Source organism: Gossypium arboreum, chromosome 12 (assembly GCF_025698485.1).
Source record: "Gossypium arboreum isolate Shixiya-1 chromosome 12, ASM2569848v2, whole genome shotgun sequence".
Lineage (NCBI taxonomy): Eukaryota > Viridiplantae > Streptophyta > Magnoliopsida > Malvales > Malvaceae > Gossypium > Gossypium arboreum.
In genome coordinates this window covers 7,495,963-7,521,275 of record NC_069081.1, presented here as the reverse complement: position 1 = coordinate 7,521,275, position 25,313 = coordinate 7,495,963, and the positions used below count along the sequence as shown (strand labels likewise).

General features: G+C 29.7%; 1 protein-coding gene across 1 annotated transcript; it reads right to left on the bottom strand.

Annotated features, from left to right (window-relative positions):
• Positions 1 to 399: 399 nt before the first annotated feature.
• LOC108476480 (pentatricopeptide repeat-containing protein At1g05600) lies at positions 400 to 6,162 on the bottom strand. Its single transcript, XM_017778681.2, has 3 exons — positions 5,645 to 6,162; positions 4,632 to 4,774; positions 400 to 2,245 (listed from the first exon to the last, which is right to left on the bottom strand). Exon 3 carries the CDS (start codon positions 2,014 to 2,016, stop codon positions 499 to 501), a length of 1,518 nt encoding a protein of 505 aa, XP_017634170.1. The 5' UTR covers positions 2,017 to 2,245; positions 4,632 to 4,774; positions 5,645 to 6,162; the 3' UTR covers positions 400 to 498.
• Positions 6,163 to 25,313: the final 19,151 nt, after the last annotated feature.

The window sequence follows — 25,313 nt, the reverse complement described above, 5'->3', positions numbered from 1 at the left end:
TTTTCTGCTTTATTTTGATGTAACCACCTGACACTTCGAACCGTGTGCTAATAATATCAATCTTTTCATTCAAAAAAAATATATTATAAAAGGAAAGAGATAAATATCAAAATATTAGTGCACGGTCTAATTTGATATATAACTTTAATTTGATACAATTATATTTGTAGATTACATATTAAATCAATTTTAAACGTAATCCATAAAGAAAACATGCTTGTATATATGAAAATTGAGTTATCGCTTATTTCACTAAGTTCCACGTGTCAATAAAGAGCTGAGAAATTAGCATCATCAATTATCGTTGATGGACAAATCATGCAAATGAGTTTATCACTTCTGATTTGGAGAAATCAACAAACGTCCAGTTTTATTTTTGATCTAGTGGTTGCTTCACGGTTCTTATTGTAAAAGGATATGCAAGTTATTGCTGAAATTTTGCCCACCATCCGTTTGTTCCATACAATTTTAGCTTAGAAAGAGAGAAAACAGATACTCTTACAGGGTTAAACTGCCCTCATAACAAAAATCTCTGTCACCCATTTTACACAACACACATGCAACCAATGAGTTCCATATTGAAATGTCTGGCAGCATCCCCTGACTAACCATCTCTTCTAACCAAATCACAGCTTCATATTGCCTACCTATTGAGCAAAGCCCCTTTATAAGTATGTTAAAAGTTTCAGAACCAGGCCAATGGGATTTGATCAGCATCTCCTCCAAAACCCGACTTGCTTCAAGAAATTTACCATCTTTGCACAACCCATTCACCAAAATGCTATATGTTTCTTTGTCAGCTACACAACCAACCTGCTTAGCCATCTTCTTCAAATATCCAACAGCTACTTCTGAATCCCCTGCATTACAAACGCATTTCAGTACAATGTTATACAACCTGACACTTGGAACACATATTCCCTCTTTCATATCCTCTTCAATTATTTTCACTACTTCACTAACTCTCCCTTTCTTACTCAAAGCTTCTGCCTTTGCTTCATACATGGACAACGATGGCCAAAACTCTCTCTTACGCATTTCGTCAAGCACTTTCTCACCCTCATCCACTCTACCTTCACCATATAAATCAATGGCCATAGCACTGTAGCTACCCATACTAGGAACTCCACCTCTTATCAAGGCTTCATTAATCAAGCGTTTAGTAGCTTCTGAATCTTCCCCATCTCTACATTTACTTAAATCAAGTCGTTGTTGACGACTGTTAGGAGCCTTTAAACCCTTTCTCAAAACCTTGCCAAGAATTCCTAAAGCTTCTTCAACCTTCCCATTATCACATAAAGCATCCAATAAAATCCTATAAATCACGATATCTTCACCACTACCCTTTTGGGAAATCCTCCAAAACATTGAATATAGCAAATGGATAGCTTCATCTAACCTCCCATCATCACATAAACCCTTCATTAAAATCCGATAACTTTCTCTATCAGGGTAACAACCTTGGAAATCCATTTCTTGAAAAATATTCAAGGCAAGATCGGATTTTTTAAATTGACAAAGCCCTTCCATTAATAAGTTCAATGATTTCACCCGAGATTTCACTTCCAACCTCCAACAGTTATCCAAAAAAAGCTTATATGCTGCTTTAAAATTAGACTCCTTCAGCACTACTCCCAAAATGGTACTAAAAGATTCGGTAAAATTGACACAATTGAATTGAGGAATGCTGTTAAAGAGACTGACAGCCTCATTTACCATTCCAGCACTTGCAAAAGTTCTGATAGCCCCGACAAAAACTGAGTCTTTGCACTCACAAGAATCGTCTTTCATTTGATCAATTACTTGCTTCATCTCTAAAATTCGACCAGACTTCCCAAGAATGTTGATCATGGTGGCATAAACGGGACCATTGTGACGATAGTTGGGGTATTTTTGTTGGGCTTGGTTGAAGAGTTGGAGCGCAGTTAATGGGTTCTTTTGAGTTGATATAATTTGAGAGAGATGTGTTGGAGTTAAAAATCTTGGCCATCTAATGCTCATCGCCAGCTCAAGCATCTTTTTGCAATTCAGAACTTGAAATTTGAGTTTTAATATCAGTGAGGCATTTAACCAAACAGCTGGACTACCAGTGAACTATTCTGGGAACTCTGGGAACTCGGGTATAAGGAGTTCCCCATATTTCAATTTTTTTTCAAATAGTTGTGCTGTCCACCACTGGCAGCCGCCGTCTCCAGCTGAAAAAGGCACCATAAGTTTTCTCTCCTTGAGCTCTAATATGTGCTACCTGTACATATATATACTCAATTAGTTATTAACCAAAACGTAATGCATCAGAACTAACCAAAATATATTTATTCTATACCCTACACAATTTTTCTCTAAGTTTTCTCTAGTTTATTCATGTGCTTGAAAAAACCTCATATCATTTCTAGATTTGAGAACCAAAATACTTGAAAAGAGAAATAAAGAGCCTTAAAGCATAGATAGCCATGTTCCAGGACAATGCTAATCTTATTTCAATTCTATTGATCAATCAATAAGGATGAAAAATCAAAATCAATCTCAATTTCGTTTAGCATCACTAACATATAATTAAAATTAAACAAATTACCATCACTCATGAAGCCAATGCCATAAAGTAATCGAACAAAACTTCTCAATATAAAATGCTGAAAAACAGGATTACGGTCATTACAAATTAGTTAATTAGTTGTGATCTAAAGACCATTAAATAAAAATTAAACTAAATAGGTGAAAACTAAAGACCATTACTATTCATTAGTTTTGAGAAATTAATATTAGTATCATTTTATATATTGGAATTACTTGGAAGTCTTAATTGAAGCAACCAATATATACCAAGGTTCTTAGAATGGAGATTATGGAGTAAGGTATGAGTTAAGAACTTGTTTGATTATATATAAAGTCAATTATTTACTAACTTGTAAACTATCATCTAAAACTAAAGACAAAACAAAGTAGAATAAGGTATAAGTTCATACTTGGCTTTTAAATATGTCATGACAATATAAATACATGTAACAAACAAGTCACAAAAAATGGCACTACAAATAGCCTAGATCTTTAGGTAATTCCAACCATTGTTTATCAAATACGACCTTTAGATCTGCTAAGAAACAAATGCAAGCCACTAAAAATTTGGAGGTGGTATCAAAGTTCAAGTTAGTCTTTTTATATACTTAATTAACCACCTATGGCTATTATTCAAGGTTCAAATTAGCAACAAGTTAAAATGTGTCTCGAGACAAAGAGGAGCATAATCTCAAAACTTGTACCCCAATGTCTTGAGACATATCATCATCGAAGCAAAATACTTAAATAAGGAAGTTCTGTCTTGAGACTTGTTGTCACGAGACACATTGTTGGATTTTTTAATACTTGAGTTTGGATTTGAGTCCCGTCTCCGTTTTCGACCCACGTAACCCCGAGACTTGATAAATGAGAATACTCTATATCTTTAATTCATGTCTTTGGATATAGATAATGATTTATTTGATTTGAATGACAATTTACATGATGAACTTGAAATGTTGCATTGAGTTAGTCAAGGTTGCTTTGGCAACCAAATGTGACCTCTCGCACTTGGATCCGTCAACTAGGTTGGGCATAGGGTGTTACATTTAGTGTTGAACAAATTACCACAAGTCTTTAACAGCAGGCATTATTTGAAGGCAAGCGGCAGCTATTCAGTGCAGCAAGTAATTGGAGGAAAATTGCAGAACAAATGACAAAGTTAGCAGCAAACAGTGGGGAATTTTATTGGTACCGTCATCAACTTCGAATCATGACACCAGCCAAATAAAGAAGGCACCATTAGCTAAATATCTTGAGTATCTAATAATCTAAATGACCAAAATTGATTGAATGAATTTTATATTCAGAAAAAGGTTAGATCCATTAAAATAATAAATCGGTCAAACAAATTGATAATCATTACATAATTTTATTTTTGTTTATGCATAAACATGGAATTTTCCTTACAATTAAGAGTAAAACAGAATGTTTAATAACTTCAAGATATATGAGTATGTATTTATATATATTTGATTATTAATAATAGATAAAATTAAAATTCTAAGTATTTATTTTTAAAAAGTAATACCCTTGAATTAAGTTATGAGTTTATATGGATTAGTGGATGGGCTTCTTATTAATGCCTGATTCCCACAATGTCGCACCCACCATCAAGCTGACTCATTTTGCTATGGACTAATGGAGTTTTTGTCTTTGGATGGGTGCCTGTTTTCCTAAGGTTGCAACATGGGTTGAACTAAGGTATTCATAATACAACACCAGAACTTCTTCCAAATTTCTCATTCACTCTCAAGTCTTGGGTTTGATATAAAAAATTAAAATCTATATCCAATATACTTATTTTTATTAAGGTTTCTATGTTTTATAGCTAAAATTAAATAAAAGTAACATAATTTGATTCATTAACAATATGATATACTATAAATCACATCAAACATCAAACTTCTTAACAGATTTTAGAAAGCGGGAGAAGAATCAAAGGTTAATAGGTTACTAATAATAAAAAGTGACGAAAATTTAAAAGTACAAACAGTAATAAGAAGAATCATATTCTGTATTAGGTGATTTTGAATTTAGAAGTAGAAAAGAATATAATAACAGTAATAGAGACTAACCTCAATCGCCAACACTCCCAGCTTTTCAATTCCACGTCTCTCCTTGAAGAGAACCAAACTTTACACTAAAATACTTGAATAATTTTTCAATGTCATCAAGCTGTGAAGCTAACCCGCAAAACTAAAGCAAACCTAAATTAAATCTGACCCAAAAAATGAAGAACTTAGCATAACAAAAAATACCAAACTTCATAATTCACTGATATGTATACATATAAGCAATTAAAATTCTGTTTAACCGATTAAAAAACAAACGTATCATGCTTTAGAAAAGCAAAATAAGTTTATTAATAAAGCAGTGTTGTCAAAACAAAACTACTGAAATTCAATTACAACAAGCACCCTTAGAGACCCAAAATTCAGATAAAATTTCAGCATCAAATTCATCTCAGTACACCAGCAGACAACATAACAAGACAACCAAATTGCTAAATTATAACAGTAATTCCTAAGAAGCCAACATAACAAGCCATTTTTTATGCAGAGAACTCTACTTGGTGGAGATAGGAATCAAGTTCAAGAAGTTGAAGTCATCTGAGAAGATGCGCATGATTAAAAAAATAAAGCGATTTTTTTCTTACAAAGATTGACAACTCTACTTCCGACTTCGCCAATGCTAAATTTACAACCATAACATTGTGACTATATTTGTTGCCTTGCCAGTTGCCACCCAAAACAGTCAATTATTTTGCAAAAATGTATCAAACAAACTCAAGCCATAAGACAGCATTTCCATCAAAAAAGAAGAAATAAGGAATAAGTCATACGACAGTAAATTTTAATACTCGAAGACGAAAGAAGGAAAAAATCGAAAACAGCCTAGTTAGAAATCAACTGTTTTCCCTCCTCTTTATCTTTCAATTTCTTTGTTGTTGTTGTTGTTTTTTTTTTTTTGCAATGGCCGGCGTATACAATAGAGGAAATTGAAGAGCGCCGACTGAAATCACACATCAGAATTTTAACTCATTCAGATTCGATTAATTAGAATGTTACAAAAGGACTAAATACTTCACCTTCGTCAATCCCGCGTATGAAGTACTCCACAACAAGAGAGAAGAAATTGAAGTTCGACCAGCAGAGAAGAACCATACAAGGGCGGCACCAACGAGCAAGCACACCGACGAGGACGAAACTGACGCTCCAGCGGCAAAGAAGAGACAGCGGGCGGTGATTTGGGGTTTTACTTTTAGACGTATTTTTGTTTTTTTTATTATTATTATCAAGTTTTTGGTTCTTGTACATTTGCGAAAATAAAAATAGTGTAAAAGAAAATGTCATGTCATTTTTAATGCTTATACGGTATACATGTTTAAAAAATAAAAAATAGAAAAATTTATTAAAGGAAAATATTTCCGGCCCGGTGCGGCCTTTCTCAATCCATACCTTTACCGACGGCCAAACTTATACTGACAGAATGCTGCTGTCCGTCAAATATTATCATTTAAACCGACGATTAATTTGGTCCGTCGGTAAAGTATTCTAAATTATTGATGCAATCCGTTGTGTAAATTATTTACCCTAACAGATTCAAACCGTCAATATAAGACTTTGTCAATAAATAACATTTCTTTTAGTAAGGCACCAAAAGTTCTCTCTCCTCCTTTATATCAAATTAGATTTATACGACAGACCTCAATTATCTTTAATTGGTCCAATTTCTAATCCAAGGACTAATCAGTAATTTTTTTCATTTTACTAATTAGTAAATTTTGTCCAATTTTCCCAATTATCTTCAATTTGGTCAAATTATTTTTAAAGGTTCTCTCTCCTCCTTTTTATCAAATTAGATTTATCTGAAAGACCCCATTTATCTTCAATTGGTCCAATTTCTTTCTCTATGAACTAATTAGCAAAATTTTCTATTTTCCTAATTATCTTTAATTTGGTTTAATTTTTATTTATTCAATAATTCAATTCAATTTATCAATTTTAAACATCTTATATCACCCTATTATAAGTATATATCAGTTTAATTTTATTATTCGAATGTCCTTAAACTTTTACATTTTATTTAATTTAGTTCATTATACCAAAACACATGTAACTTCCAAATTCAAACTCCAATTTTTAAACCAATTTTTAATACATACTGTTAAAGTTGTCCATTATCAACAATTACAAAAATTCAACTCAATTTTACATTTTAATCCATATGAACAAAACTAACTTTCAATTTTTACAATTTAATCCATTTATCAATTCTAAATTTCTAAGCTATTATTTCAACACTAAAAACTCCACAATTCAATAATGACAACATCTCTAAACTTTAATAATTAAAAAAAACACGGTTCTGAATTAGAACGATCCCAAAAATATAAAAATTACTAAAAATGTGTGAGAAAAAGCTCACCATGCAAAGCTTCCAAGTTTGACCGAAACTAGAAGTTTTCAAATCTCTTTTATTTTCTAGTCTTCGTGAGAAAGATGGTAAATAGTGATAAGGATGGCTTCCTTTCTTTTTAATTGTTTTAACATATAATTTAAATTAATAAAATATTATTTTAATGAAATTGCCACTTAAAAATTATAGACCACCGTCCACCACTATTTAAAAAGTGATTAATTGACACTTTAATCTCTAAGCATTTATTAACTAAGCATCTTAACTAATAAAAATCAATACCGATTAATTTTTAAAGTTTTTACGATTTAGTCCTTATACCTTAATTAACTACTAATTCGTCAAAATTATTTATCCAAAATGTAATTCACCCATATAATAACTTTGTAAATATTTTTCCCGATTTACATAAACGAGCTCTCAATACCTTATTTTCCAAAACCATTGACTTAAGGACCAAACCACTTCTATTTTAATTAACCGTCCAATTAGCAAAATTTATCAAATCAAAATCCAGTATAACACTGTATTTGAATCGTAAATATTAAATAATAATATTTGGGTACTCACTCATCAGAATTGTGATCCCAAAACCACTGTTTCTGACACCACTAAAAAACAGGTTGTTACAGATCCGATCGTCACACTCCACAATCAACAATCTACAAGTAAAGGAAGACAACAGTAAGCATTTTGAGGGCTTAGTAAGTTCATAAGAAAATCAACTTAATTCACCTAAGGTTTATATCAAATTAATAAATAGAAACGCAAAGATGCATAACATACGTTTCTTTGACATCTCTAAGCTCTCTTGTACATGTTTACAACATAACCAACAAGTTAGTACATTGATATAATACGATCAAAGTATTCAAATCACATATGTGTACAACCATACCAAATAATTCCATGCTATTTCAACATGACCTTTATAAACATATCAACTAAATTCATTATGAATCTTTCCCATCATTTCCCTTTTGTTTTACTACCATTTTCGCCCAAAGAATTATAGTAAATTAATTTTGGATAAACAGGATTGATTTGTTCACACAAGTTGTATAATTCGAGTTTGCTCACACAAGACGTAAGTCAAGATTATTCATATAAGTGTTATCTGATGCTGCTCGCGCAAGCTATAAAGAATCCGCAACATATGCTAGATCTCAATCATCGATAACTAGGTCCCTGACTAGCACTCGATCTGTATCACTTGGGTTTACTCGCACAAGTTGTAGGTTAGGATTGTTTATAATAGCATTATTAGATGCTTCTTGCACAAGCCGTAGAAAATTCACAACATAAGTTGGATCCCAGCCATTGATAACTAAGTCCTTGACAAGCCAAAAAGCCAAAAGCTCAAACTAGTTTTTTCTTATCTTTTTCTCTACTTGCAGAACGTCCTATCGATTCTGACGCTTCAACAAAGTAAATCAAACAAAAATACAATCAACATTTATCCAAATACTCACTTCAAACAATCCAAAAACACAAGCTTAAGTTAGGTTCTCTTTTGACCAAAATCTTCGACATAGAAAACTTAAAATTCGAATATCTTGGTCTATACTTAATCTTTTCACCTAAAACCAATTTCATTCATCTATTTAATCACCTACGACTAATTCTCAACCTTTAAACTATACAAAACTACTCAATTCATGGTATCGACTTTTTTCGACATGGTTTTGGCTATTTTTCAAAAATTCATTAAACCTCAAAAAATCTTTAACGAAACTTCAAATTAAGTTTAAGTAATTTTAGAAACCTCTTAATCATGTCCAAACTAATTGAAAAACACTTTCAAACAACATTTTTAATCGAAATCCTAAAATCCACCATTAACAAGCCAATTTTTTGCTTTTATTCAAAACATGCGGTTTAATGGCTAAAAACTTGGTTTTAAAGACTAAATAACATTTATAAATAGTTGAATCATTATCTTAGATGATGAAAAATCGAGCGTTTGATCAAAAACTCGAAAAACCCACAAGCTTGATAATAGAGGAAACTATGGGGTTTTTGGGTGTTTCTCTTAACTTCTATGGAGGTTTATGACTAGGAAGATGATAGAAATCAAAGGAATAAAGTTTAGGAATCAAAATTGGAAGATTTGTACTTAGGAAACTCAAGGGGCTTCAACACTAAAATATGAAGGAGAAACTATCATGACCTTAATATAAATGGAGGGGAAAATAGCGTGTTTTTAAAATTTTGGTTTAATTGCCTTTTAAAAACTCACAATTTAGATCATTTTACAAATCAATCCTTATTTCAAAATTGATGATCTTTTAAACACCTTTTTCAAAATTTGACTTCATTTTTATAAAAATCACAATCGAAAATATTATCGATATACCATGTCGCAAAATTCGGAACACTCTAAGGCTAAAATCCATAAAATACCCTTAAAACTTCTAAGCCCTATTTTGGGTGTTACACTTCTCTGTGGGTTCCATGAATTGGGCCAGATCAAGTGGGTCAAATGAGGCCCATTTAATCAATTGACCTCCATAGGCGTTCCGTGCACAATGGTCATTGGTTTTGATCAGCGACTCGTGACACTAGAACATTTCCTTACATCTCTAGAATAAAGCATATGCCATAGTAACATTATTATAAATCCATCAAGGACAACTATCACATCAAGTTCAATATCATTTGATGATCCCAACTCCATAAGTTCACCAATCCCTAATAAGGTCAAATCCAATGCACATACTAAAACGAGCCTAAGGTTGGACTCTATAAAGAAATCATCATGAGACAAGGTCCCACTCCAAGCTCTTCTCTGTTTGAGTAAATGTTTTCAATATATATATTTTAACTTAAGAATAGAATACAATAAGATGCAATAGGACAATTACAAATGAGGAGGAGAGCCTCTATTTATAGTTGAGCTCCCCTAGATCTAATGATATAGATTTAACTATATCAATGAGTGAGATTAGTGTCTATCTGCAAAATGAGATTCCTGAGGAATTTAAAATCTATACATCTTTATCCATTATGATTTACATTAATTACCCTAGTAACTCTAGTTTTACTAGAGTGCTTAACTGGGCCACCAATGTTTTTCTCCATGAGTTCCACGAATCGGGCCAAATCAAGCAGGTCAAATGAGCCATATTTAATCAGTTGACCTCTATGAGACATTTTGTGTTCAATGGTCACGGGTTTCGATCTGAGGCCCATGACACTAGAACATTCCCGTACACCTTTAGAATAAAGTATATGCCACAATAACATCACTGTAAATCCATCAAGGACAACCATCACATCAAGTCCAATCTCATTTGATGATCCCAACTTCCCAAGTTCACCAATCCCTAAGAAGGTCAAATCCAATGCACACCTTAAAACGAGCTTAGGTTTAGACTCAATAAAGAGACCCCATGAGGTAAGGTCCCACTTCAAGCCCTTCTTCCTTTAAAAAGGGAGGCAAGCAACTATCAACTACCAAAACTCTACTCTTAACATTCTCCATCCATTAAACTTCAATGTTTTTAAACCGAATCGATGGTCGAACAGATCAAGCCACCCATTCGATTTGATTAAAAAATTATTAAAAATTAAAAAAAAAAACCATTTCAACTGATTCTTTAGCTAGCTCAAATGGTCGGTACCTATTTTCAATCTAACTAATTTAAAGTCATTCTTTGGACCGATACCCCGACTGATCCAATTCAAACATCCTTGCCATACTTGTATCCCTATGTTGTAAATTGCCACAACAAGCCACCCCAGACTTGTATGTTGTAATAGATTCAAAAAGTGAGAATCAGACATATCGAATTTAAAATTTTTCAAAAAAAATTATATCTTGTTTCGTTACAAAACTTAAGTGCAAAGGCTTTCAAAAAATTGTATTACTTGTTATATTCCAAGGATCTTGATTCAGAATCAAATTCATATTCTAGACTCCATGAAAGAAACATAGAGATTAACTTTTTGGGAAAAATGAAAAACATTTTATACCCTTAAAAATAAACCCTTGGCGATGGCTACCCTAAACCTGAAATTGGACTAATGACTACTTTAGCATTGTTTTATAAGTGTATTTGAGAAGCACGATGAAAAAGCATTTTTAAAAAATTTGGTTTAAGATTTAAGTGTTTAATATTGCTATCAAAAGTACTTTTAAGAAATAAAATATTCATTTTAGAAATGATATTGTAAAATAAAAACATATGCATTTAAATGATGTTCAAATTCCTTAATATTATGATAACTTAATAAAAATATAAAAAAATAATTTATTGAATCTCATTATTATTTTAATATATGAAATATAAAATTTAAATATTTTTAAGAAAATAATATTAATTATTTATAAAATTTAATTTGAATATATAAACAATAATTTAAATATCAAAATACAATCATTATAATTTCAAATACAAAATATTATATAGTTGGAATAAATTTCGATAAAAAATAATTGTATACCCAATATAAATATTATATAAAATACATTAGATTATAAATGAGGGTTAAAATATCATTTGACTCCAAAATTGTTTTTTCTCCAAATGCAATAGCTTTTGTGTTTAGATTTAACACACTTTTCAAAAGCAATTTTGATTTTAAAAGCTATCTATTTAGCATTGCTTATGGCTCAATAAATTTAGGTCCAATATAAATATTATATAAAATACATTAAATTTTAAATAAGAGTTAAAAATATTCTGACTCCGAAAATGTTTTTTTTTTTGTAAAAAAGGCAATAGTTTTTGGGTTTGGATTGAAAAACAATTTTAACTTCAAAAATGGTCTGTTTTACGTTGCTTATGGCTCAATAAATTCAGGTCCAATATAAATATTAGATAATATATTAGATTAAAAATAAGAGTTAAAAATATCTTTGACTCCAAAAGTGTTTTTTTACAAACATAATAGCTTTTGGGTTTGGATTGAAAACAATTTTAACTTTAAAATAATCTATTTTGTATTGCTTATGACTCAATAAATTCAGATTCAATATAAATATTATATAAAATGCATTATATTATAAATAAGAGTTAAAAATATCTTTGACTCCAAAAGTGGTTTTTTTTCAAACACAATAGCTATTGGGTTTGAATTGAAAAACAATTTTAACTTCACAAATAGTCTGTTCTGTATTACTTATGACTCAATAAATTCAGATAAAATACATTAAATTATAAATAAGAGTTAAAAATACCTTCTTCTTTTTTAACTCTAAAATGCAATAACTTGTGCATTTAAATTTAAAAATACTTTTTAAAAGGCATCTGTTAAGCATTGCTGATTACCCAAAACAATAGATATTTAAATGAGCAGAATTGTTAAATTAATTGGCACCTCAAACCCAATAACCCTTATGGCTCCAAATGAATATTCAAATATCAACCACTACATTAATCGAACTGCTGAAGTCCAATAGCATAATTTAATGTATAACAGATTGAGAAAGAAAACAAATTTTAAAACCCAAATGCTCAACTTTGACATTAAAATATTAATTAGTTCTACACAATTGTTAAGTATAATGGTACCCAAATAACGTAAATAAGTAGAAATGAGTATGGTTGTATCGATTACATGCTGTTTACTTATAACATCTTCTGCTTTATGTTGTCAATTAGTGTAGTTTGTTTAACATCTAAAACCACTTGTCCTAGCTTTGGTCCTTACACCTAAAAAAGACTATTTTATTCTTTAAATCTTGGCATCCCAATTGCCCCCCAAGGAAGGTAACTCAAGTATGAAGATGATGACTCTTTTTATAATAACCCTAAATTGCCTCTTACCTACGCCCACATTCCCATAAATGTCGGGGAAAAGTATCATTATAATTCATCACTAACCTTTGTAAACTTAGATTTTTATTCCACATCATATCACTTGATTAACTGAATCATCAAATAAAAATCATTTCATAATAATCCAAAAATAAATATCACTTAAATTCTTGAAATTTAGTGTTACTGTGTTATTGGTAATAATCTTTTATATCGTAAAGTTGTGTTTGTACAAGTGTTGCAATAATTTTACATTTGAGCCTCAAAAGATAAAAAAAAGAAGCGTTGTAAAAAATTGTACAATTTCATACATGTATTATTCCTTTCATGTAATTAAATTAGTGAATCTTCTTTTTCTTGACACTACACATGAATTCACATGTGTTTTAATAATATTAATTATAGTAAACCTTTTGTTTTCTATGACATAGGAAAAAGAGTTTTAATTGTTTTATTGGATAAATTACTTATTTAATCATTTATATAGTTTAAATATTGTTTTAGTCACTACAATTTAAAAGTTATGATATAATAATTAATATTATTGATTTATTACATTTTAATCAGTTAACTATCAATAACAATGTAACTAGTGACGTGGCATATTATGTTTATATTAAAAGAAAATTTTAGAAGAAGTAGAATAAAAGTCCCTATATATATTTTCTTTTTCAACAATTTAATTTAATTTAATTCTTTTATTTTCTTTATTTTCCTTCTTTTCTTCTTCTTCCATTATCTAACCATTACTAAATAATAAATGACAAATTGATCTCCACTGTGCAGTAAACCAAATCACCATTCTTTTCATCTTCATTTAGCTTTCCATATATAGATAGAAAACAAAGAAAATGAGGGTGAGAGAAAGAGATGGTGTTGTGAAAGAATGAGCCAAGATGAAGTATGGTATTTGTTTTGGATTTTGTTTTAAGGGGGTGGGTTTGGTTCTTCTCTTGGAGTAGGGTTGGCTTTTATTCGGTATGGGGCGAGAAGATCTTGTGTTTGTTATCAGACTTTCACATCCTCAATAACTCTTTTTTTATTTCTTACCTTTATGCTAATTTTGCTTAATTCTTAATTAATTACATTGATTACAATTAAGCGATTCTTGTAAGTTCAAAGTTGGTGATCTATTCAAGAATTCATCTAGCTCAACTATTGGCTAAAGCCCAAACTACCATTTACGCACACAAATATTTGCAGCCCCGTTGACCAAAATGGTCCAAAATGGTTACAAATCAATCTCCCCAAAGATACCTCACTTTCATTCAAACAAATCTCTCCAAATAATACATAGAAAAGTGTCACAAAATTATCCAATAAAATAGCAAAATGAAAAAACCAAAGACACTAAAAAACTACTTTCAAAGTGATGCTAAACAAATATAAAGAAGTGTGGTGTACTGCAAGTATACAGGTCAAATTGTAGCATAGTTTAAATTACAATGAAATATAGAAGTATTCTGAGGATTGTACCCAAGAAGGTATAAACTAAAGTCAAATTAAACAAAAGTAAAGAACGTGCAAAGGGAAGTCTAAATAGCTATTTATCTAATCATTATAGCACGACTGATAATAAAATACAGGTGAAAAACTTACTATTAACTAAAAAGGACCTAATTGTAAAAATGACAAAAATTGCAAACAAATTATGCAAGACTGACAAGCAGGAGTTCATGAATTTTCATGGTCACAATTAATCTCAACTTAAGGATTTTTACCGATAACTTCTTAACTAGTCTAATTAATAGTTTTCGGCCAATAATTTTACCAATTTATTATTTAGCCCAATTTATCTTTCGACCTGATGGATCTAAATAGGATAATTGAATCGATTCCGGGTAAAGTCTCTTTTTGGTCTCCTTTACCTAAATTTTCACCTAAAGTTGTCAATTCTAGGTTTTTACCTTTATTCAATTCAGTCCTATTATTCAATTTAAACCTTAATTTTGATTAATCACTCCTACTCCAATTAAGTAACTTCTCGATAAATTTAGTTACTACTCATCACAATTCTACCATACCCACTTAACTCATAAGCCACTTAATAGATTTAACAATAAATAATTAAAAGGGTTTAAAGATGCTTAATAGTTGATTGGTGGATTCTAATTATGGAGATTGTGTTGGAGCAAAAAAAAAATTCTCATAGATGGATTTGTTTGATCACTCTTGATGATAATAATCCACATGAACAAAATTAATGAAAAATTAATTTATCTAAATAATGAACGAAATTGCAAGTCTACAATTGTTGGAAAACTAAAATCAAAATAACAACTTTGTAGAGAATCCTTAAAACTAAACTACTTAGCAACTACTAACTATAAAAAAGTTCCCCTAATCATCTTCATAAAGTAGTATTTATACTAATTTTAAGATTTGACCTAATTTGAACAACTTTACCTTAAGTTACACTTAAATTTTCGATCGTGTAGACTGAAGCGCCCCTTCAAATTTTAGGTTCGTTGAGTTTCAATGCCACAATGCCATAGGTCCAGTGTCACGGCTTTCCTGACAGTTTGCTCGAGTCTTTATACGATGGCTAGTGTGTCGCAATTTTGCCTCTTAGTGTCGTCACTTCGCTGCAATGTTGTGATCGACTTTCACCTCTGGCTACTATCGTGAGTGTCGTGACTTTATCTATTGAATGTCACAACTTTACTTGTCAATGTTGCGACCTCCAGTATTCAATGTCACAAATTTAGCCACAATCCACATGCAATATTGATATTTCTCGAAACTCTCCTCCCAGGTGCATGTTTAGCTTCAATATCGTGACTTTATATCTTCAATGTTGTGACATTTTGAGTAGTCCTCTAACATATATTTCATTTGGATAAAGTCGTTTCTTGCACCAACTACATTACTTAGAACACATGATTGACCTGCCATAATTTGTAGTGGTAGATTAGGTATTTTTTGGCACTTAACGAGCTTGTTTTTTTTTTAGATATTTTACATAGTTTCTACGCATTTTTAGTTTTATTAGCTTAGATTTAATTTCTTACAAAATAAGTGTTTTTACGCAATAAATTTGAGTTAGTTGACCTATTGGGCTAATATAGGTTTTAACATAGTTTTAACAAGTTCATTGAGTGTGCAAGACACCTATTTTCAAGCCTAAAAGCATTAGAAATAGCAATCGGGTCGCAACACGAGCTTTCAGGGTTGCAACACAGTGAAATGAACTCCAGATGTGAGATTCAAATTTGTGTGTCGTGACACACATAAGATGGAGAGAAAAAATTAATTAATGGTGTTTTCGTCCGTACAATCCATATTTAACATAATTAAAGCTTGTAATTGACCTAATTAAGTAGCTAACTTTGCCTACAAATAGCAAAACTTATGCTAAGCTATGGGAGGCTAATTGGGAAGTCGTTTTTAGGTTTTATCTAGTAGATTTAATTATACTTAGGATTTCAATTAGGTTTTATTTTATTTTCAAAAATAATTTATTTCTTGTTCTTCAACTTGGATTCAATTTAAGTCCAAGCATTTATTATTAAGCGTTTTAGTATTTTTCTTTCGCTTCTCGCTTTTCAACATCGACATCTTGCTAACTATTAAAGGAATTCACAGAATCAAGCACATCCAGCTTATCAAATGGATCAATTTCTTTCTTCCTCTCGTTTTAATTTAATTTGTGTGTTTCGCATGATTGAATCATTTCTAGGGAAAATGATATTTAGATTCATGAGTGGCTAATTCCTTTAGGAAGATTAACGAGCAGACGTGGTAGTAGTTAACATAAAAACGAGGATTTACCTTAAAATTAGTTGGCTTAAATTGTGCATGCTTAAACCCTAGGCTTGACAACCCTAGGAAGTAATCTAGGTAGATAGGTCGAAAGGATAAGTCTATTGAGCACCTTGTAATTTATCCCAATTTTAAACTATGAGGTCAAAAGATAAGTGGGTTTCTACCGATTAATTAATCAGTTAGAGGTCGAAAAGTAATAATTGGTTAGTTATTAGCTAATTCACTAAAACCCAAGTTTTGAAGTTAATTACAAACTCTGAAGCAAGTTAATATTCTACTTGTTATTAGAGATTTCATTAATTGTTAATTTCTTTGAAGTCAATTTGTTTTATTTTTATGATATTAGATTTTATTGTTATTTTTCGTAATATAATTTTTAGTTATTATTATTTAGACCTAGTAGAAAATAATATCAAGTTTAATTCATCCTCCCTTGGATACGATCCTCAGAATACTTACCAAGTGTTTCATTATTAACAAACTATATTATAATTTGACCAATATATTTGTGGACACCGCTCCTTTATTATATATCTTTTTGCTGTAGTATTTTCAATCCAAATGTTTGCACGTTTGGCGGCAGTCAAGTTGTTGGTGCCATTGTCGATGAGGTTTTGACATTAAATTTAATTTAATTTTCTGCATTTAGTAGCATAAATAGAAAAATTAAAAATTATAGATACAATTTTTATATTTTCTAATTTTAATTGTAACTTTTATTTTATTCTCTGTCTTTGATTTTAGTGTATAACCCGAAGTGGAAGCATTCTAATTGGGCCATATTCTGGTCCGAAGCGATTTTTTAGACGCAACTATCAATTGATGCAAAATGACCCATATGTGATAGTTGATTTACCACAGGAAAATCCATTATTTGACAATCCACTTGAACCACAAGCACAAATCTGAGGAGAGCCACTGATGGCTTAACAAAGAGCTTTGCGTGACTATGGACTACCAATTCCAGATGTCATGCGAGGCAGCATTGAGAGATTAGTGATTAACGCTAATAATTTTGAGATCAAGATGGCTACTATATAGATGATCCAAAACACTTTGCAGTTCTGAGGCAACATGATGGAGGATCCCAATTAGCATTTAAAACGATTCCTTCAACTTTACAACACATTTAAATATAACGAGGTCACCTATTTGTCTTCAGTTGTTCCCCTTTTCATTGTGTGATAATGCATATGATTGGCTTGATTTGCAGGAACCAGGTTCGATCACTACATGGGATGATTTAGCTAATTTTTTTTTTTACATAAATTCTTTCCCATCAGTAGAAGTATCCAGCTCAGATGTGATATTGCAAATTTCAAACAGATTGAGGGCGAAACACTGTACGAGGCGTGGGAGTGATTTAAGTGTGTACAAAAATTAAACTCTCTCGCAATAGAAGACAACACTTGAAAGAATGAATTACAATTGAACTCACAAGTGTGTACAAGTGAAAATAAGAATAACAAAAAGAAATGATTGGATTTTTGTTCTTGATCTTTGTAAGCTTGTTTCTTGCCTTCACATAAGTGTCTTTGAACCATATTTATATCTCTCAGTGATTTTTGGATTCATTGGAAGGAGTTTGTAACACCCCGATACCCGATTTGATCGTTGGGTCTGAGTTACGAGATGTCACATTCGTTGTCGAAGCAACGGTGATCAATCACAGTTTATGCTATTTCATGAATAAATGCAATCAAAACATGCATTTGATATAATATACAATTATTATTGGGTCTTACACGAGCTTAAAAAAGCTCAAATAGTAATCTGAGGTCAAAAAAAGACCAAATTATAAAAGTTTTAAAATGCAAGGTTGACCCATACAATCTATCATATGGCATGCCAACAAACAATATAGCTTAATTTTGCATTTCATATTTCCAATTCACCAACCAATTCATCAATATATACATATAGCATAACACAAGTCATCATAATTCAAAACCAATTTCATATTTTCATCAAATTATATTATTTTCAATTCTATTCAATTTAGTCCTTTATCTTAATACAATCGTACCAATTCAATTCAAATAACCAATCTCAGCTTACTTTCATATCTTACCATGCTAAATAATATAAATATGAAACAATTAAAGTAATTTGAATTATAAAAATATAAACTGAAATTTTCAAGCTACTCGTTGACGGCTTTGCATTTTCTTTTCCCTCCCAACAAATCTGGGTCGATATTAGCTGTAGACTAACATAAACATATAGCACTACCAATAATCAGCCAATTCACAATCAATTTATGCAAATTTTATATTTTATTCAATTTAGTCCCTAAAATTGGGACTAACCTAACTTTCAATTTAAGCTCCAAATTAAAATCTAATTTCACCATTATTCATTACGGACCCCCTATTTCTCATTTTTACAATCAATTTTACATTTTATTTGGTTTGGTCCCTAATGTACAAAACTATTAATTAGCATTACAATTTAGTCCTTTTTCACAACTAAGCTTAAAATATATCCACTTAACACCTAAAAATTTCAATTCTCAAAAATGGAAACTTTTAAAACTTTAACATTTTTACAATTTGGTACATGGACTATCTAAATCAAGCTCTCATGACCTCAAAAAATAAAAATTACAAGAAAAAAGACTTAATTGCACTAACCAATTTATGTATTGAAAGCTTAAAGGTGCCTAATGGAGTTTTCTTCTTCTTTCTTTCTTTTGATTCAAGTGGAGAAGATGTATTTCTCTGCCTTCCCTACGAACATGCATATATATATATATATATATATATATATATATATATATATATATATATATATATAAAATTTAAATGGTTAATTAGCATAATTAACCTTGCTTTAGTTTAGTTAAACTTTATTTTAACTAAATTATATAATTATATCATCCACTACATCTAAATTTGACATAGTCTAATTGTTATTTTAGATCTTTGGTTAATTGAAATTTAAATCCTTGAGCCATTTATTAATTACAAGTCTACAGTGATTGAACTTTACGATTTAGTCCCCAGACCTCAATTAAGCCCTAATTCGACTAAATTACTTGTCCAAAACTCAATTCATCTATAAAAAGATTTACGGGATAGGTTTATGGAAACGGAGTCCCGAAATCGCTTTTTTTCGACACCACTGGAAACTGGGTCATTACAGCATTTCTAACCATTGAGAGTATTAATTTCGTGCATTTATTGCAACTGGCAAGTCTATGTCTCGAGACATAGGAGGATTATCTTGAGATAGGAAGAACAAATTGATTTTTGGAGCATATTATCTTAATATAGGATAGGGTATGTCTCGAGCCATTTTGCAATATGTCTCAAGACAAAATCACAATTGTATTGACACATGGCTCCCTTGAAGCAAACCCTAAGCTTTAATGTTTTCTGTCTCAAGAAAAACAAGCTTTTTTCTTGTGACAAAACTTAAATTGTCTCGAGATTGAAGTCACTTGAAGCTTAATTTACATTCAAAGTTCTCTATCTTGAGACATATGGTCTTGTGTCTCATGATACAGCTTGAAAAATTCAATTTTAAGGCTTAGAAACTTTTTAAAGGACTTGGGGGGGGGGGTACTCAAACACATTTGTAAAAAGTTCAAGTCATTTTGAAACTTTATTTTTGAGTTTGTAACACTTGAAAATAAATTTAAATATAATTAATGTATATAGTGAAATTTTTATTAAGAGATTTAAAATTAATTTTATTAAATCAAAATATTTGAAAGTCAAAGCTAACAGCATGTCACATCAGTCTGTCGTTACACTCTTAATAAAAGTTAATAGCTCAATGGCTATAACATAACAAATCAAAAACGTTAGTGATCATATATTAATTTATTAAAGTTTAATAACCAAAACGTAAAATTATGCGAACATAAGTAACCAATTTTGGAATTTATCTAATTTTATTTGTACAAATATCACATCACACATTCAGTAGAAGTACAGGGACAAACACTACATTAACCTAAGAGAGGATAAAACAAATATTGAACGGAGCCCAAGGACAAATGACCTTTGTCCAACCGTAAAACTGGTGACCGAGTTTCAACCCAACCATCCTTCCACCCATCCTTTAGGGATGGCAACGAAGTGGGAAGGGGCGGATTTTTGCCGAACCCTAACTCGAAACTTGATTCATCCGTCTTGATTTTGACCCGACCTCGACTCTTAAGAAAAAAATTTGTTCTAAACCTAAACTCAAATTCTAATAGAAGACCTGACTTCATCCCGACTCGATTAGAAATTAATTTATTTTTTTTATTTTTTATTTTGAAGTAAATAGGATACATTTTTAATTTTGAAGCAAATAAGATTAATTTTTTTTAGTTTAGAGTTAAAACTTAATATATTTATTTATAGAAAGTAAAAACTTAATGTGTATATATACATATTAGGAGTATTTTTATAAATATTTTAGAAGGAATAGATTTACTTCAAATCTGGTCAACTCGATTATTTTTTAAATTTCACTTAATCCACTCTAAACTTGATTTCAAAGAAAATCTAACCCTAACAAATCAGATCGAATCAAAATATTTGGAATTTGAGTTTGTTTACTTTGGTTTAAAATTTTTCATAACCAAGCCAAGCCACAGAGAGAAGTGGCAGTTCTTAAATTGATATATATTTTTTTTTGTTCTTCAAATGTCACCGTTTTCAAGAAGTGATTGGTTCTCGATTACCTCAATTTTGTAAATTACTCTTTAATTGTTATTTATATATTACGTCACTTGCCATTGGCAGTTTTATTATGATACATCATAATGTATCACCAAAATTGAGAAAGATGTAAAAAGAAATATTCATTATTGATCTATTTAGAACATAAAACTGTAGGCTAAATCTTTAAAAATACTACTTAGGATTTTCTTCTTTAAAAATAATATTTTCTCCAATCCGAGTAAAGTCAAATCATTACATGTACAATTAAGTTGCATGTATCATCATAGACGTTGAAATCTGATCAAATCAAAGAGTAGAAATTATAAAATAATTAGTAACATTTTCATAGTAAAATAAAATTATCCAAAGGCTGCAATGCAAACACAAGTCTTGCGTCGACAGTTTGACACTGGTTACCTGGTTTGGGGAAAAAAAACACATCATCATGATCATCATCAAAGTTTAATTTATATTAAGGATCCGTTAACCCATGTTTGTAAATATTTTTAAAATTATCAATGACAAAGTTAAAAGGTTTTGGTTTTCAATACTCATGTTTGAGTTTATTTATGTGTACTTGTACATGTGTGGGCTTCTAGTCTCGGCTTTTGTTTATATTATGGGTGTATTTTGTCTAGTTCCTTTTTATTTGGTTTGACTTTTGTTGATTTTCATCTATTATGCTTTATATTAATTTTATTTTACATAGATTTGTATTGTTGTTACATTAAGTTATTTATTTGCTTAAAATAACAAATGTAATGGAAGTATTAGACTACAATGGCCATTATGGCTTGGCACTATAAAAAACTGTTTAAACAAAATAGAAATAACACCAAAGTTTGTTTACGCAGTTCAATTTCTCTATGTTTGTGGAGCCTAGTTCAACGAGTAATTCCACTATCTTTAATCCATAATACAACAATGAATCACACTCTATTCCAACTATCTTGGATGGTTCAAGTTACACATGTATTTAGAGAGGGTAACCGATAGTTGATGGTTTGGCATCAATGTTGTCTTCAAGACCTTTGGGTCAGTATATCTACATGCAACCACCGGATGAAGTTCTTCAACTGCTACGCGATGATTGCTCTGGAATAGCCTCGCCTTGCCTAGTTATGGTTTTTATCCTTCTTCTTGTACCAAAAAAAAAAAAGAACTCTCACCTCCAAATCCTCTATTGAGAACTTGGACAATCAACACTTCAACAATGTTTACAATAATTGTTTGCACTCTCTCATAAAATAGTTCCTTAATGAACAAATTAGAATGCACTAAATAAGCTCTCATTACAAAATCTATATAAGCCTCAAAGCGTATATTCCAATTTAGCTTGCTAATTAACATAGAGTGTAAGTGAATACAAAGTAACTCTTTGAAAATAGTTATTACGTAAATAACAATAAAAATAAAAACACTCGAAGATATGCTCTCTAAATATTAGCAGCATTATCTTGATCAAATCTCCACATTCCAAGGACTTTAATTGATTCACATGAATCAAATTCAATCTTCGAATGCCAAAGATTGATTTCCATATATAGACCAAAATATCTTAAATGAAACAGTACATAACCAAGTCCAAAGATTTCATTCATTAAATTGTCAAACCAAATAAGACAAATTTTTAATCACTTCAGTGGCAATTTGTAGTTGGCACTATCTAGTGCCACTCAGCAATTCTCAACTCTTTTTGCCTCAACATGTACATATATTATACTTATAAATGTACCATATTTATATTTATGAAACTTTTAAAAATATATTTATTACAATTTAGTCAATATTATTTAATTCATTATTTTTATTAAATTTAAAACTAAATTGTTTTAATTAAAGCTTGCTTATTATGTATCATTTTAGGTAATACCTAAGGTGAGATTTTATTATAGTAAGAAAATGAAGAGATAATAGCTTGATCAAGCCACATCAAAAATAAGGAATTGTGCTGGCATTCTAGAACTTGTTAAATTGATTCTGAATATGTTTTTCTTTAGAAATTAATTTCTCTCCTTCTTTAGTGTTAAAATCTATTAAATTAGTTAAAAGATAAATTCACGTTTTCAATATAAATTATATGTGACATAATTAACAATAGATTAATTTTCTTTCTTTTCTTTCAACCATTGATTTAAGTGAATCTCACGTGAACTCACGATAATAAAATATTTAAGTTAAAATAATCTTAATTTTATTTATAAAATCTAAAAATAATTATATATATAGATATAAGCAGTAGAGTAATATTGTAGGAAGTCATGTGGGTTGCATGATCAAATGTTTGATTCATAAAAGAAAATTGAAAATTTTAATGTGTTTATAGGTTGACAAATTGAAGATGAATTGAATATGCTAAATCAATCGTCATGCATGCACCATCCCTACAGGATAGGATCCGCAATTAAAATATTCTATGGTATAATGTTCCACTATTTTATTAATATTTTTCTATTGCAGGCCAAACAGCGGTCGGTAAATTTGATTTTTATTTGTAGCAATATGAAATATAATATTTAAATCCAGATTGATAATTAAATTATTATTTAATAAGTTAAGTTTGACTATTAAATTAAATAGTAAAAAGTTGAGCATAATGAATCAAAGTTTAGACCACTAATTTTTTAGATAAAATGATAAATTTTAATTTTAATGTTTATATATATTTTATTTAAATTTAATTATTAATTTTAAGAAAGAGTCAAATAATTTTTAACAGGAATATTGACTAAAAAATTTTAAATCTTTAATAATGTTGAAATGATAACTCTTATGGCGTTTACGTGTACTTCATACCAATATAACATTATTTGTCTTATATGTTATGATAATAAATAATTTTAAAATTATAAAAATAAAAATTCAAAAATTTAAAATTTATAAAAATTCAAAAGAATAGAATGAAGTACATGTGAATCGTTATGCGAGTTGACATGTTTAAAATTTTAATGTTTTAGTTAATATTTTTATTAAAAATAATAATTTAAATTTTTAAAATTAATGATTAAATTTAACATTTTTAAAGATAAAAATTAAATTTAATTAAAAATAATGAATTAAATTAAGAAAAGGAATGTAAATTTTAAAACTACACTTTATGATTATATTCAAAATCAAGTCAAAAAAAAAAAAGGAAGAATCATCACAAAATAAGTAAAAGTAAATAAAATCTAACTTAGAATTAAATCAAATTCTATAATGGTAAGACTTTCAACCTAAAATCTCGATGATCCACATTTCCCTTGCGGTAAATCAAGGTCTATGCGACTCAATTTTCCTCCTAGCTTGGCCAAGCTAGGATTATTTATTAAACTTGTTCATTAATAGTAAATTAATTATGTAAACTACATTTCTCAACCGTATTAGGACTGGCGTTATATTTAGGTTTTATTTATATCTATCAATGATAAAAAGATTAAGGGACCAAAAATCACACTAATAAAAAGGATACGATAATTTTTAGTCTTTGAAGGAAAGTGGTCCTTAGAATATGTTTTTAGAGAGGTAGACGGGTTAGCAAAATTAGCTCTATCAAATGATGAAGTGTTGCATATATTTGAAGAACCTCCTAGTTGGAGATTAAAGAGACCTTAAAAGAAAAGAAAAACTCTTGATAATTCATTTATAAATACTTCTATGTAATTTTTGTTTTATTCATAAAAGCTGAGAAATATATTAAATTTATACATTAATTTTGTTTTAATGTATAATTTGATATATGAACTTTTAGCTTCAATGTATATTTTGATTCATGAATTTTTATTTTGTGTAATTATAGACATGAAATTTGTATTATTGTTTATATGTATATATAAAATTTAAATTTTGATTCAATTGTACATATTTAAAGAAATTAATACATGCATTTATTTGCATATTAGAATAATATAATTGTCAATGTGTAATATCTAACATAAAATAGTGTTAAATCAATAATATTTTTATTAATTTTTAAAATTAAATCAAATCAAAATTTATGTATAATTTTAATATTTATTACTAAAAAATATTATTTAACCCGACGCTGGTCTGTTAAAACTTGTTTGGAGCATTTGTTAAAAAATTATCCGATACCTAGTTTTTAGTGTACACATCTTTATATATAAGGAAACTAGTTTTTAGTGACATTTTTTTTCCTTATATATAAGCCTTA

Excerpts from the sequence above, each read along its gene's own strand:
- LOC108476480 (XM_017778681.2), bottom strand. The coding sequence starts at position 2,016 with ATGCTTGAGCTGGCGATGAGCATTAGATGGCCAAGATTTTTAACTCCA.